General features: G+C 52.8%; 2 protein-coding genes across 5 annotated transcripts in view; both read left to right on the top strand.

Moving 5' to 3' along the window:
• The first annotated feature begins 69 nt into the window (after window positions 1-69).
• Window positions 70-14,688, top strand: POMK (protein O-mannose kinase). Of its 3 annotated transcripts, XM_032468670.1 has the most exons (6): window positions 88-107; window positions 2,965-3,054; window positions 4,062-4,215; window positions 6,387-6,482; window positions 7,370-7,668; window positions 12,072-14,688. In XM_032468670.1, exons 5-6 carry the CDS (start codon window positions 7,372-7,374, stop codon window positions 12,840-12,842), a joined length of 1,068 nt encoding a protein of 355 aa, XP_032324561.1. In that variant the 5' UTR covers window positions 88-107; window positions 2,965-3,054; window positions 4,062-4,215; window positions 6,387-6,482; window positions 7,370-7,371; the 3' UTR covers window positions 12,843-14,688. The 3 variants fall into 3 exon arrangements, with proteins under 3 accessions (XP_032324560.1, XP_032324559.1, XP_032324561.1); XM_032468669.1 differs by lacking the exon at window positions 4,062-4,215 and having other exon boundaries at window positions 70-107; window positions 6,383-6,482; XM_032468668.1 differs by lacking the exon at window positions 4,062-4,215 and having other exon boundaries at window positions 71-107.
• Window positions 1,659-15,379, top strand: part of HGSNAT (heparan-alpha-glucosaminide N-acetyltransferase) — a 51,478-nt gene continuing 37,757 nt past the window's right edge. The window contains exons 1-2 of one of the 2 annotated variants that reach the window (XM_014562343.2): window positions 1,659-1,862; window positions 2,965-3,054. In XM_014562343.2, coding sequence (XP_014417829.1) covers window positions 1,835-1,862; window positions 2,965-3,054 — 118 coding nt within the window. In that variant the 5' untranslated portion in view covers window positions 1,659-1,834. Of the gene's footprint in view, window positions 1,863-2,964; window positions 3,055-7,540; window positions 7,669-15,379 lie in introns of those variants that run through there. The other variant, XM_032468667.1, reaches the window with a different exon arrangement.

A 15,379-nucleotide genomic window follows, 5' to 3' on the forward strand; every position in this document is an offset into this window, starting at 1 on the left:
GGCGGAAGGCGGACACCAGGGGGCAGCCTCGGGCTCGTCCTGCGGCACCCGCTTCCGGCCGCGCAGGCGCCGGAGGCCGAGTGCTGGGCCGGGGGAGGGGACCGCAGGTAGGGACGCCGGGCTGGCCGGCCCGGGGAGGCGCGGCTGGTAGGGACTGGGCGGCCGGTGGAGGGGGCGGCAGGTAGGGCGGGCCGGCTTGGGGAGGGGGCAGCAGGTAGGGGTGGGCCTGAGGAGGGGGCGGCAAGTAGGGGGAGCCAGCCTGGGGAGGGGCGGCGGGGAGGGGCGAGGGGCTGCGGGCGCCCGTGGGGGCCCTTGGGCCTCCTGCGGGCCCTGCCCGGCCTCGACGCCCGAGCTGCACGTTAGCAGACGGACACTCAGCCGGTCCAGGCTTCAGCCCCTGCTTCCCGGAGGTCGCGGGTGCAGCACTGCCCCCGCCTCCAGGTGCAGGGCTGTCGGGTGGAATCGTCTGCTGCCCTTTCTTAAAAAGCAGGACTTAGCCGTTTTCTTGGGTGGTCTTGTCTTCCCCATCCTTGACCTTTACTATAAAACCTTAAGGTTAAGCAAGCATCCGGAATATTTAAAATCGTATTTTAATATACAGTGCTTTGTTGGCAAAATGGGATTCCAACCTAAACTGTATTGGGGAACAGTAATCCATTATTTTTCCTCTGGTTATATAAAATAATCTGTAGTTGGTGAAAACTAATTTTGTTTCATTCCTTTTTTTTTCTTTCTAAATTAAGCTGTGAGTGAGTAGCAGTGGTTCCCATTGTTTTCCGTTTTTTCTTACCAGTATCAGAAATGCTTTGTGTCTCAACAGTGCTTAAATTTCTTCTACCCACCTGGCCGCACAATCATTTCTTAACTTGCAGAACCAGCAGTTTTCAGTGTTATTTTGCTTATTTCTGGGCAAGAAAATTCCTTCAGCCATGCAGTCTTATCCCTATAGCTCTGGGCAACCTACTCCTGAAATATACCTTTAAAAGAAAAAAGCCCAGTGGGGCGGGTATAGCTCAGTGGTAGAGCCCATGCTTAGCATGCATGAGCATCGGGTTCAATCCCCAGTACCTCAATTAAAATAAATAAATAAACCTAATTACGCCCCCCCCCAAAAAACCCCAAACAAAGAAGAAAGCCCATCAGGTGTTGGGGTGGGTGAACGACTCCTTTAAGAAATGGGCAGTCTCCGTATCAGCCCCCCATCCCTGCAGTGACCAGACTGTATTCAATTTAGTCCTAAGGGTTGCAGGATTTAGAGGAAGAATGTGGATTTGAGGCCAGAAAACTTGGCTCCTCCATGTACAGGATAGTCACCATGGATAATTCATTCACTCTAACTCAGTTTTCTTATCTGTAAAATGGGAATAATAACACTTATCTCTACCTTACAGAATTAGTATGCAGTAGACACTGTAAAAGTTAGGTGAATTTCTGGATGAGTATTTTTCTGAGAGAGAATTTCTGAATCTTCTAGGGAGAAATGAAAGGATATTGAGGCAAATAGCTGTAGAGTTGACAAGAAATATGTCAAAGAAGGAAAAAAAAAATGGAAACATCAGGCCTTGTAAGATCTGAGTCTACCCGTAGCAGTGCCCGGCAGGATCAGTGGAAGGTCAGGGGCAAGGAGGGTCTGCGGGTGAAGAGGATTAATGGTGGGTTTGGGCTGGTGAACTCAGATTGGAGGGAGTGGTGGCTGAGGACAGGCGCCCCGAAGAGGTGGAGAGCAGACCGGGTGGGAGTTAGCGCAGGAGGGAGGAAGAAGCCATGAAGACAGGAGGCTGTGGGTGATCAGCTGATCAGTGTGGTTCTCCTGAGCCCCTGCTGCACGGCAGCCATGGAGGATACACGGGTACCCACGCCAGGCAAGTGGTCCCCTAGGACCTCACAGTCGAGGAAGAAGGAGCAAGGTGCTGAAGCTGGGCATCCCAGAAAGGGCCCTCCTGGGACTAAGGAAAGCCCATGGGCTGGAGGGTGGGGTTTAGGGACGGGTCTGGACAGGGGCACAGAAGCTGGACCTTGGGGTGGGTAGAGGCGGGGTATCAGAGTTTAGACTTCATCCTGAGCGCAGAGAGGGGCTATCAAATGTTTTAAAAGCAAGGAGTGATCAGATTTGTGCTTTAGAAAGACCCCGTATATACCAGGGAGAAATTCTTCCACATGTGCACAGGACGTGTGTGCAAAACCTGTTTCACTAGCTGTGGCAGAGTCTGTCCAAAATAGCGAACCAGTGTTTCATTATCTGCTTGGACAAACCTCAGAAGCATAATGCGGAGCTTTAAAAAAAGGAAGCTGTAGAAGGATTGTATTACACCATACGTTTTATGTAAGGCACTGGAGTATTTGCCGATGTTCACGGGGGTCCTGGAACCAGTCCCCTGCGGTTACTGAGGGACAAGCGGTACAATACTGTTTGTACAAAGCTTGGAAACATATAAGTATTCTGTGTCATTATTTATGGGCGCATACTCAAGAGGTAAAAATAAAAAGCATGCTTGGTTCTCAAACTAGCAGGCACCCGAGTCACCTGGAGAACTTGTCAAAACACAGATTTCTTAGGGGAGGGGATAGCTCGGTGGTAGTGCATGTGCTTAGCATGCAGGATGTCCTGGGCTGAGTCGCCAGTACCTCTGTTAAGATAGAAACCCCCGGATTTCTGGGCTCCCCTTTGGGTTTCCGATTCAGTCGGTCTGGGGCCAGGGCTCAAGAACTTGCGTTTCTCAGAAGTTCCCAGGTGGTGCTGCTGCAGGTGCAGGGACCACAGTTTGAGAACCGCTGACATGGCGACTCAAGGATGCTGGTGACTTCTTGGGAGGGAGCAGAATAGGCCCGCGAGGGGGCCCCAGGGGCTTCAACCATGCATGTACTGTCTTATTTCTTTAAAAAATAGGATGCAGTTGTCACATGACAGAGCGAGGTGGCTGCTCATGATCTTCTGTTTAACTTTCTCTGCTTGAAACATTTCAGGAAAGAGAAAAGATCCTACTTGCTGTGGAAAATGGATCGGAAAGGAGGAAGAATTGGGAGCCTACGTAGGAAAGTGTTGCGGGAGCCCCGGTAAGAGACACAGACCACAGGGAGTTCTAGTCAGTATCTTGTAATAACCTTTAATGAAGAATATGAAAAGGAATATATGTCTGTGTGTGCATGACTGGGACATTGTGCTGCACACCAGAAATTGACACACTGACTACACTTCAATTAAAAAAAAAGAGAGACACACAGACCATGGCTGGTAGTGAGGAAGGAGGGCAGTGAGCAGATCTGAGGGATCTAGTGGGAGAACTGACTGTAGGTGGAGATCGTTTGGTCAAGGGGTTAGGGGAGGGAGGAATGAAGTCCCCTGGTTGTGTGCTTGTCACAGAGTGGGTGTTCTGGGGGGTGGGGGGGTGTGCTGGCGACAAGAGGGAGAGAACTGAATTATAGACGCCCCAGGCCTCGAGGGGCCAGTGGAGTGAAGTGCAGGAGAAAGGGCTTGAAACCATCAGCGTGTCCGTGGCTTGCAGAGCTGTGTGCGTGGATGAGACAACGCAGAAAGCTTGGGACGGAGTGGGGGTGGAAGGCGTGGAATGAAGGTGACACCCGGAGGGATGCGGTCACCTAAATCAGGCCTGGCCCGCTGCTGCCCGCCACCCATCCTCACGTAGCCTGTGAGCGAAGGGTGCTTTCCACCTTTTAACTGTTGGGTGAAGGATCAAAAGGACAGTCTTCTGGGACACGTGAAAACTATGAAATGCACATCCCAGCGGCGGTGAGCAGAGTTCTGTCGGAGCACAGCCACGCTCGACTGTGTTGGGTGGTCTGACTGCTCCCGCGCTCTGACCACAGGAGGGAGGAACCCCAACAGTTACCTTGTCGCTCAGCACCGCAGTTCCACGTCCCACCTGTCCCCGTGGTGTGGTCACTCGAGTCCTGTGTCCGGCCCCTAAACCTCACCATGTACTGCCTGGCCCTTTTCGGAAAAACAGTTGGCTGGTCCTGACCCAAGACCTAAGTTGAGACACTCTTGGTGACTTTAAATGCTCTGGAAGAGAGGTGGCAGGCATCTCATCTGTTTCTCTAAGGTCACCTTCTAAGAATCAGGTGTCCGGGGGAGAAGCTTAGGAGACCGTGAGGCCTGAGTGGTGAAAGTCTCACCGTGACCGTGGAAGTCCTGGGAGATGGCAGGAGGGAGTGGGCTGGAGATAAAGATGTGGGCCTGCAGTCTCCATGAGAAAGGTGAGCAGAGAACCCTCGGGACATCGCTGGGTGTCGCCGGTGATACCGGCATCGTCTGGAGGAGGGAGGGAGCAGAGTGAGGTCGGAGCTGTTGAGGAAAGCCAGGTTTCCTGAGCAGCTTGTCGGGACAGTGTGGACAATCAAAGCAGTGTGTTCTCTTGTTATTAGGAAACGGACACTGACTCGTGGAAGAGTCTATTCCATTTGTAAATGTCCTGCTCAGCAGAAGCAGTGTCACTGCCGACCCTCCACCTGCAGCCTCATGTAAACGAAATCACATGCTGTTTCTCTTGGCCCATTTCACTTGGCATAATGTTTCCAAGTTCGCGCACGTTGCATCATGTATTGGGGCTTTATTCCTTTTAATGGACGAATAACGTGCCGCTGCACAGACAGACCGTTCTGTTTATCCTGCATCAGTTGATGGACATCTCAGTCGCTTCCATTATTCAGCTTTTAAGAAAGATGCTGCTGTAAACATTGACATACAAGCGTCTGCGTGAATGTGCGTTTTCAGTTCTCTAGATACTGAGCAGTAGGTATGCTGGTAGCTCTGTTTAACCTTGGGAGCACCTCCAGCCGTTTTGTGCAGCGGCCGCACCATTGTGACTGCCACCAGCCGTGTGGGAGGGGTCCCTGTGGACACTTGGATTGTAGCCGTCCTGGTGGGTGTGCGCTGGGGTCTCGGGGCTTGATGTGCACTTCCTGGATGACTGTTCATGGGCCCATTTGCCATCCGTATGTCTTCTTTGGAGAAATGTCTATTCGAGTCCTTTGCCCAGTTTTAAATTGAGTTATTTGTCTTTTCCTCATGAGGAGAAATGTTCTTTTTGAGTTGCCCATCAGCCTCCAGGGAGAGGTGTCAGGGAAGCAGGTGTGGGGTCCTGAGAGGCTGGGACTGGGGCTTCACGCGCATCTGGAGCCATCAGAGGGTGGGGCGTTTGAATGAGACCCCGGGGTGTGAGGGGAGAGGGCCAGGTCCCAGCCTGCGGTTTCCTGGGAACCAATGAGAGTGTTGTGAGGAGGGGGAGTGATCAACCAGGCAGATGTGCTGAGAGGCCAGGACCAGGACTGCGTGTTGGCTGTTTGTTAGGGCGTGGGGGTCACCTTGCTGCGGTCGGCATGGGTTTGAGAGAAGTGAGTTCAAGAGAGAGGTGGAACTAGCGAGTGTAGACACCCTTATGAGGAGTTTGCCAAAAAGCAGCAGCTGGAGGGGAAGGTGGGGCAAGGAGGGGGTGCTTTAAAGGATGGGAGACATTAGGGCGCCGGGTCAGGATTCCGGAGAGGAGGGCCCTGCTGGGGCAGAGCCGGGAGCTGGCGGGAGGCATGGCAGAGGGGCAGGGGGCTGTGAGCCGTGCTGGGGGCCATGGCAGTGTTTCTTCAGGGAACTAGGAACCAAGATGGATCAGCAGCGGAGAGGGAGGGTGGGGGAGGTGATGCAGGTGGAGGAGATGGGGGCTGAGGCCCCCATTCACACCTATCGGGTGCGTTCACCCATCGCAGTGAGCAGGACTGCCAGCGGGAACTTGGCCTCTCAACCAGAGGGAGAGAGAGTTAGCACAGAACTGGGGTGACAGTGGAGTTTAGGCAGAATTTAAACAAAGCCGTGTTTTGATGGCTCAAGGCCAAGCAGGACTGCCTGCAAAGAGGTCAAGCTCCGGCCTGGCCGGTCACGTGGACCCACGTAGACATGCAGTGCCCTCTCCTGAGACCACTTGCCCGCAGCTCTGCTCCGGGTCAGAGCGACTCCGCTGCTCCAGGCCACAGCGGGGGCGCCCTTCTTCCTGACAGGTCCTCGCGCCGGGAGCTTCTGGTGGTCTGTGATTTTAGGGAACAGTTTCTCAGGAGAAAGCAGTCATCGTTCAAAGAAGAGGGTTGCTTGCCCCTCTGTAGTGCCCAGAGCAGGGCTGGCTTGTAGACGTGTGGAATGAACGGGGGCCAGAAGGTACTGATGGAGGGAGCAGGCGGGGACCAGAGAGGCTGGTGAGGGGCGTGGACCAGCTGACGGGGCTGCGGGAGGACTTCCTGCTCCATCCTGGGGATCAGGAGCCTGAGGGACACCCAGCCAGGAGGCCCCTGGGGAGGGCGGACCACCTGGACTGTTGCCTTTTGTCTGCGGGCAGAGTTGCAGCTTCTATTTAACAAGCCTCCTTTTTGGTGCTTGGAGGCAGGTAACTTTCAATTGGGTGCACGGGGCCAGCCAGAAGCCTGACGGCCCAGGAGGCTGGAGGGAGACCTGAGCTGGGAGAAGGAAGGCCTCCTGGAAGGTAAGGCTTCATGTCATGACTGTCTCTGACCCCAGAGGCACAGGATCCATTCTGTTACTGGTGTCCCGCGTGTCCCAGTGCTGAGGTGAAGCTGGCGTGTGCCGGTGCGGCCACAGCCCTTGTCAGAGTAGTGACACTTCTCTGTGTTTGAAAACGCCATCTGCCTCAGGCACCCTGAGGGTCCAGCTCCCAGTGTCCGGGTCCTCTCCCCACCCCCCTGGCTGCCACCCCCACCTTCCAAGTAGTCATGTCTGCCTCTGCCACGGGCGCACACCTGCTCCAGGGCTGGAGCCCAGCCCATCCATTTGTGGGCGAGCGCCCTGCCTCGTCGTGGCTGCTGGGTGCGAGAGTCACCTGAGTCCGTCCCGTCCATCCCCCCCCCCCCCCCGGCTCACACCGTCCTGTCAGTTTGGCTGGTGGGCTCGGCAGTCCCGGACCCTGGCGGGGCCTCCCTCCCAGGCTCTCCCACCACGGGGGCAGCTTTCACACTTCTTCTTATAAACATCAGGGAGCTCTTGAGTTCCTTCCAGGGAACACCCCAGCCCCTCAGCATCACTGCCGCCCCCTGACCCTGGCTGGCCCCACGCCGCCCCCGCCCCGCCCCACCGGGCTGACAAAGCCACCGCGTGCTTCCATCTCCCTCCCTCTTGGTTGAGTATCCGCCCAGCGCAGACTGCTGTGGGGAGCTAGACAGACACCAGGCCCCCTCCCCTCAGGGCTGAAGTGAAGAGCAAGGATTCCGGGCGGAGCTGGCATTGGTCGATGCGGCGTTTGGTGCTGGCATTCAGCCTCCTCGGTGCTGCAATGATCCTGAGGCCCGGGGTCCCCGCGTGTCCTTCGTGAAATGAGACGGGCCGTGACCACTTCTTGTTTCCCCTCGGTTGTAGGGATGGCAGAGGACAGCGCCATGGAGACCAGAGCCCAGGAAGGCAGGAAGGGCCTCCCGCACAGGGACATGCCCCCGGGCCTGGGGCTGCTGCTGGCCATGGCCCTCATGAATGCCCTCCTCTACCTCTGCCTTGACCGGTTCTTCATCTCCCCTCGCCGTACCGAGGACCCCGGGCGCTGTCCCCATGGCCACTTCCGGGTGGGGCAGATGAGCAGCTGCTCCCCGTGGCTGAGCTGTGAGCAGCTGAGGACCGAGGTCCGGCAGCTGAGACGCGTCGGGGAAGGCGCCGTGAAGAGGGTGAGTCCTGAACCCCAGTCCCCTGTGGCTGGCGGCCTCTGGGAGCGCAGCTGGCGTGTGTGCGGGCGCGGGGAGCCATCCAGATGCTCCTGCCCTCTAGCCCTGCCTGGGCTCACATCTGGGATGCACCCCAGTAACGTAATCCAAAGGAAGGAGAAGGCTGAATGTATGAAGGGGTACTCAGCTTTGTTGTCCATAGTCAAAGAAAACCAGAAATGATGACTGTAGGGGAATGGTTAATTAAATTATGGTCCGGCTGGTCGCAGACTATTCTGCAGCCAGTAAGTGTAGTTAGGAACCCTGCGTCACAACATGAAAAAGATCTTCTAAGTGAAAAAGCAAAACAGAAAACTGTACAATACACCGATTTCATCTGCAAGGTTACATACAGAGAAAAATACAAAAATGATAGAAATTGTGCTATGGTGAAGGAGGACTTGGGGCAGTTTTTTTGGTTCTTATTTTTCAAACTCTATGATGGTGTTATATTGATTTTTTAAAAAATTTATTTAAAAAAGAGAAACCGAAGGGGAGAATTCAGTTCTCAGGTAGAAGCTTCCAGAGCCCCGTCTCACAGGCGGCCCGTGTGCGGTGTTTACTGCGTGGCTGTGCCTGCAGAAACGGTGAGTTAGGGTGACTAGAGAAGCCAGTGGAGGGTGTTGAACAAAGGCAGTCCCTCTGTGAGGATGCAGCAAGTGATGAGGAACGGGGTGGAGGGGCAGAAAATGCATCTGGGGGCTGCCGTGACCGTGAATGTGGAGTGGAGACACCTTAAAGGAAGGAATCAAGGGAGAAAGGAGACCAGTTAATGTGAAGTAAAGCCTTGAAACAAGGAAGCTGCTCCTTTAGAGACTCACGCACTCCTTGTAGAGGTGCTGGGGGTGTGGCAGTGAACAGAACAAAGACCCTTGAGGCTTGCATCCTGGTTGAGAGGCCAGCCAGCCGAGAAGACAAGAAACAGCTGCGTAATAAACTGTGCTGGTGATACTCACCATGAAGACAGCTGGATGGGAAAGGAGCCACGGGCTTGTTACTCTAGATGGTCAGGATGGTGTGGATATTTGGGGAAAACGTTCCAGGAAGAGAGATGGGGACCAGCAGAGACCCCAACGTGCCTGGTCATCTGGAGACTAGAGGTGGATGAAAGGAGGAGGTCAGAGGTGGGGGGTCCTGCTGGGCATGTCGGCCTCAGGCACCATCAGAGCAGTGGGTAGAGGGCTGAGGAGCCGGCCTGTGTGCCGAGTGGATGGGACAGCCACAGCTGGATGGGTGTCAGCACTGGACTCAGCGGGAATTGATGGGATCTGGCTGTGTGTTAAAAGTGGATGTGTAGGATGTCCCAGGAGACCGGATGTGGGGTGCGAGGGAGGGGGTGACTGCGAGGTCCCCAGCCTGAGCAGCAGGCAGCATGGGAGGGCCGGAGAGCGGATTCTGTATGCTCCAGATGGACGCGCGAGGCCATTGGGAGGCCAGGCTGAGACTCAAGCGGTCAGCTGGGTGCACGAGTCCTGCCCCCAGGGCAAGGTAAGAATTTGGGGTGGTGTCGACAGCCTTAGGCTGTGAAGAAGCCACCAGAGACGGAATGGCAGGGAGAGGACTTCCAGCCAGTTAACTTCTGTCTCCTTCAAAGAGGGGCCTCCGTGTCATCACACTCACTCAGAACGATTGGGAAACATTTTTCAGGATTGGTTTTTACCCTGGAGGGTGTGTTTCTGTATAGCTTTGATGGTGGCAGGCCATGTTTGAAGACAGATAGGACTTGAGGGAATCTGGCACATGACACCTCTCCCAGTAGATTCAGTGACCTGGAGTGGTTAAGGTGAGGGAGGGGCAACCAAAAGGCCCCGAGGCTGGGTTTTTTGTTTCTTTGGCTACAACTTGCCCTCAGGGCATGAGTGTTGGAGCTAGGTGTCAGCCTTGTCTGTCCTGCCCTGTTGGAACCCCCAAAATGAAATGATCATCTGTAAAATCTTACTGAAAATGCACCAGTACAGGTAGTATGCCCATACTGTGAAATACGCAGCTTTAAAAAGAGTGACCTGGATCTGTACGTACATTAGGGAAAGATTCCTGAGGCATCAGTTAAATGAAAAAAGCCAGCAACAGTATATTTATGTTATAACCCCCGTTTATGTAACAAACTCAAATGCTGTTTTTATAAAGGTACATTAATAACAAAAGCATAGGAAAACTTCTGAGAGGTTACCAGCCGCACAGCTAACTGGTTTCCCTTGGCTCGGGAAGTAAATGCAGAGGAAGGAGGTCTGTTCTTTCCGTGTTTGAACTTTCACCAAGAAAAATATTCATGCTTATTTTTATAATTTTTTAAAAAAGGTTAAGTTGATTGCTGAGAAATGATTCTTAATCCCTAACTTGCAGATAATTTAACATTGGAGGTTTCAGTTATTTGTGGGTGATCCCAAAGACCAATAATATTTAGCAATAAATAACATTTACTTTCATTTATCAGAGATACAGAAATGAATTTGACGTAAAGGAAGGCTTGGGAGGATGTTGTGAGGCCTGTGGCTGAGCGTCTCCTGCATTTCTTATTGAATAAATATGTAAATAAACTGTAGCCGCTTCCCTAGCGTGATCGCAGTTCTATGGGAAAATGGGCCTGGAAACCAGAGCCGTCTGCTGGTGCTGGTGCTGACCGCCAGGGGCAGGTAGGCTCCGGGGTGAGGGATCTCGGCAAAAACCCAATTCTTACACTGGTCTCATTTACCAAATTCAGTGCAGGCGCAGATCTATGGAGAGAACGCGTTCCGTATAAAAATAAAAATATATACAGAGCAACTTGGCTTCTTAATAGAAATTATCTGTAGTGAAATTTCTCAAATTTAGGTTTTCAAGGAGGTCTTGAAAGATTTCTCTTTTGAATAAATCATCAACGGTAGTTATGTAGGTTCTTCCCTGAATGAACCTCCCTTCTCGAGTCCAAAAGGGATCTTCAGAATCCTCTAGCCCACCTCCATTTGATACCATATTTTTTGGTTCTTTTTAAAGATTTTTAAAAGTTATTTTTGGGGGGAGGTAATTAGGTCTACTTATTTAATTATTTTCTGATGGAGGGACTGGGGATTGAACCCAGGACCTCATGCATGCTGAGCATGCACTCTACCACTTGAGCTGTACCTTCCCCGTTAAAGATGTTTTAAAATATAAAAGTAACATGTTGTCATTCTGGAAAAGTTGGAAAATACCAAAAGGTGTAAAGGAAGAAAAAAAAAGTGAAGAGAACAGAAAACATTAGCCTGTTCCTGTCAGTTTCTGTGTAAGTTTGTCTTGCTGTTAGAACAACGTAAGAACATCTCTCCTTTTCATCGTGCGTTACTTTTATCTGTGAAAACCCTCTCAGGACCTGCAGCTGCTGTGCCCATAACATTCTTGGCGTGGTCCAGGTGACTGGACTGCCCCCTGATTTTGGGGGGGCGGATGGGTCCTAGTTATGCTTTTATAAATGATGCCAGAGTTTTATTCCTAGAGCTTTTCATCTATTTCAGATTATTGCCTTGGATAGATTGTAGATTTAAATGTCAAAGGCTCTTGAAAACTACGCCCCAAGTCGCTTCTGTAGCCTTTATTTTGACCATGAAGATGAGGAAGCCAGAGGGACCAGCCCTGGGGGTCCGAGCAGCCTGGGGCAGCGGTGTCCCAACTGGGAGCCTGTTTTCTCTCCCAGTGGGGATTTAAGCAGAAGATCAGCGGTTCTTAGTGCTCTCCTGGCTGATGCAAGTGGGGATCCAGCAGCACCTCCGTGTGCCAGGGCCCCAGGGGCGGGCTCTGAGCGCCAGCTTTGACAGCTGGAGTAGGAGACCACGGACCAGGGAACAGTGGTTCCTTACTTCGAGCTGCTCCTTTTGCAGTTTACTCCGCTACCCTTTGAAGTGAACGATGATGTGTGTGACGGGCTGGCTGCGCTCATTCCCCACGTGGGATTTTCCACATCTCCTCTCCCCACTTTTCCGGCCTTCTCCCTCCGGTCCCGCTCTGCGTTACACTGATCCAGGGTTAGCAGGCTGTGTGCCACGCCCCGCCTTTACGCGTGCAGCCCCCTCTCCCGGAAAAGACCCCATTCTCCACGTCCGCACTGCAAGCCGCAGTCCTCCCGCTGACAGTTCCCAGGACGGCCCAGCATGCTCTCCAGATGGCGCCCCCTCCCCGCACGCCGGCCAGCTGCCCCCGCCACCTGCGCTGGGCCTTTGTGCTGATGTGGCGCTGGCCCCGCCCAGCGTCTTGTCTGTGCTCATGGGTGAGTCTTCGGGACAGACTGAGAGCGACCCTAGGACGGGGGTCTGTGTCCTCTGCACCACATCCAGCACGTGAAGGCATCTGTCGCGTTGCTTCTCGGCTCACCTGCAGACAAGGGTTCTGGGTTGACGTCTTTGGCTTTGTTTCAGGTGTTTCTGTCTGAGTGGAAGGAACGCAAGGTCGCCCTCTCGCGGCTCACTAGGCTGGACGTGAGAGAAGACTTCCTGCACGGACTGCGGATGCTGAAGTCGCTGCAGGGCCAGCACGTGGTCACGCTGCTTGGCTACTGTGAGGACGACCACACCATCCTCACCGAGTATCACCCCTTGGGCTCCTTGAGCAACCTGGAGGAGACGCTGAACCTGTCCAGGTACCAGCGCCTGAACACGTGGCAGCACCGTCTGCAGCTGGCCGTGGACTACGTGAGCATCCTCAGCTTCCTGCACCGCAGCCCGCTGGGCACGCTGGTCATGTGCGACTCCAGCGACCTACCCAAGACGCTGTCCCAGTACCTGCTGACCGCCAACTTCAGCGTCGTGCTCAATGACCTGGACGCTCTGCCGCTGGTGAACCGCAGCTCGGGGGCCCTGGCCAAGTGCGGCCACAGGGAGCTCCGCGGGGATTTTGTGGCTCCGGAGCAGCTGTGGCCCTACGGAGAGGACGTGCCTTTTCGCGACGATCTCATGCCCGCGTATGACGAGAAGGTCGACATCTGGAAGATTCCGGACGTGACCAGCTTCCTGCTGGGGCACGTGGAAGGCAGCGACATGGTCCGATTCCACTTGTTTGACATTCACCAGGCGTGTAAGAGCCAGACGCCTGCCGAGAGACCCACCGCTCAGGACGTCCTGGACGCTTACCAGAAGGTTTTGGGTCTTCTCAGAGACTCCGCGATGTCTCAGACCAGGGAGATGCTGTGAAGACCCGCGCAGCCGTGGGGGCCGGGGGGCGGGGAGCTGGGAGGCGCGGAGCAGGGGGCATGGCTGCAGCAGCGCTGCTCTCCTGGGGGTTCCTTCCTCTCCGTCCACGTGCGCGTGTGATGCGCCCCCGCTCCCGGCAGCCTGGGCCGGAGGTGCCGATGCAAAGAAGTGTCTGAAGGACGTAGCAAGAACGGAGCCATGGAGAGCCTTCTAGCCGCTAGTAATTGGGTTTGCTAACTGGTCAGAAATGTGTGTAGAGAAGGTGTAAATTAATTTGTTTTTAAAGTGGAGGGACTGGGGATTGAACCCAGGATCTTGTGCATGCTAATTACGCACTCTACCACTGGGCTGTACCCTCCCCTGGAGAAGGGTTTAAATGGCAGTGTGCGGAAGACACACCCTACTTCTCCATAGTCAGGTGGAGTGTTTGTGGTGTATTTCACCCGGACTGATGACGCCATCTCTCCTGTTTTAAATGGTGGTTCTGTGAAGCTCCTGTGTGTTCACTTCCCGGGAGCTGGCACGTCCTTTGACATTTTGAGTTACCAAGTATGATGGAAATTATGTCCTGTTACTGCCTTGGGTGATGCTTGAGAGATTCCTGTTTACCTTCCTGCTGGATTTCCTGTGTCCAAAATTAATTATTATGAATATCTCACATAAACAGTGTCACTCATTACTGGGAAATGTCAAGCTCTTCCACTTGAGTCGCAGGGGACTTTAGAAGGCTCTTTCCATGGCAGGGGATGAGGGTTTGTGCATGTTCATCGTCACTAACAAGAGATGAAAGCTGACATAAGGGGCAGAGATGCGATGCAGCCGACTGCCTTCCCTGCACTTTCTCAGGCATCACGGTCACTGGAATCCCAGGGAGCTCCCCCCAGTGTCTCCCCCAGTCTCTGACTCAGCCGGTCTGGGCGGAGTCCAAGACTTCGCATTTCTCACTGGTTCCCAGGTGATGCTGGTGCTGCCGGTCTGGGGATCACATTTTGAGAACCACCATCCTGACCTGTCAGGGAGGGCAGCCCAGGCAGCAGGGTTGGGGTATTATCAGCATTAGCCCTATTCTTCTGCCTGAGGTTGATTGGGTCCTATGGGTCCTACGGTTGATCAGAGAATACATTTGCCCAGAGTATATTAACAGTTGCCTTTTTGTTATAAAAACACTGCCAGAACCCACTAGGATGGCTGTCGTTACAAGGTTGGACAATAACAAGTGTTGGCAAGGATGCAGAGAATTGGAACCCTCATACACTGCTGGCGGGAGTGTAAAATGGTGCAGCTGCTTTGGAAAGCAGTCTGGCAGTTCCTCAAAAAGTTGAAAATAGTTACCACGACCCCCCAGTATTTATCTAAGAGAATTGAAAACATGTCCACAAAAACCCTGTATAGGAACGTTTATCACTTTATTATTCATGAGAGACAAAAGATGAAAGTAACCCAGATACCCACCAGCTGGTGAATGGATAAAGAAAATGTGGTCCATCCATATGATGAGATATCACTCAGCCATGAAAAGGATGAAGTACGAACGTGCTCCAACATGGATGAACGTGCTAAGTGAAAGCAGCCGTCACGAAAGACCACGTTTTGGATGATTCCCTTTATATGAAGTGTCCAGAATCAAACCCACAGAAACAAAGTAGATTAGTGGTCTCCAGGGGCTGGCAGGGGGTTGGGGCTGAAGAAGGGGTAGTGCTTGCTAATGGGTACAGGCCTTCTTTTGGGGGTGATGGTTACACAACTCTGTGAATATACTGAATAAGACTCAATTGTATAAAAAGGGAAAATTTCATAGTATGTGAATTATATCAGTAAAGCTGCAAAAACTCCCACCTCTCCCACAGACTGCGTATTCTTATGATCCTTTTCTCTTGACATGGTTGTTCCTGTGTGTGGACTTGCTGATTTGATATTACCCTGTTCATGGTATAATTCAGGTTTGAGGGGTTTTCTTAGTTTTTGGACTTTGCACTGGAGCAAAACTTTCAGTTTCAAACGAACTTGTTTTTAAATACTGATGATGGAGCCAAAGTGAATGGCATGGTGTAGGGCAAGGGACCCTGTGCCAGGATCAGAAGATCTGAGTTACAGTCCCAGCTCCGCCTCTGATTCATTGTGTGGCCTCCAACAAACAGATTTCTAAAATGAGAGGGTTGGTGAGAGGCATGTCCAACTTCTGCTCTGCTTCTGAGTTCTCCCTGATGCTTTATCATGCCAGTGCCGACACCAAACTGGACCTGGCCCTTTGGGTTCAATCTTTAGATCGTGCTCGGATATAATTCAGTACTAACAGAACTGCCGAATCCTAAGAGAAACTTACCTTCTAACTAAAACCTAAATGGGAAGTTCATTGTCCACGTGTCCAGCAAAAGTGTAATCAGGAGAAGAGGCAGATGAGGTGAACCAGCCCCAAGAATTGGTGCTCACCCTGCTAACCTTATTCCAAGTATTTAAACAACAAAAAAACCCCGTATTTTTATAGTGTGCTTTCTCAGTATCTCATGTGATGCTTCAAATACTCCAAGCTTCCAAGA

Source organism: Camelus ferus, chromosome 26 (assembly GCF_009834535.1).
Source record: "Camelus ferus isolate YT-003-E chromosome 26, BCGSAC_Cfer_1.0, whole genome shotgun sequence".
NCBI lineage: Eukaryota > Metazoa > Chordata > Mammalia > Artiodactyla > Camelidae > Camelus > Camelus ferus.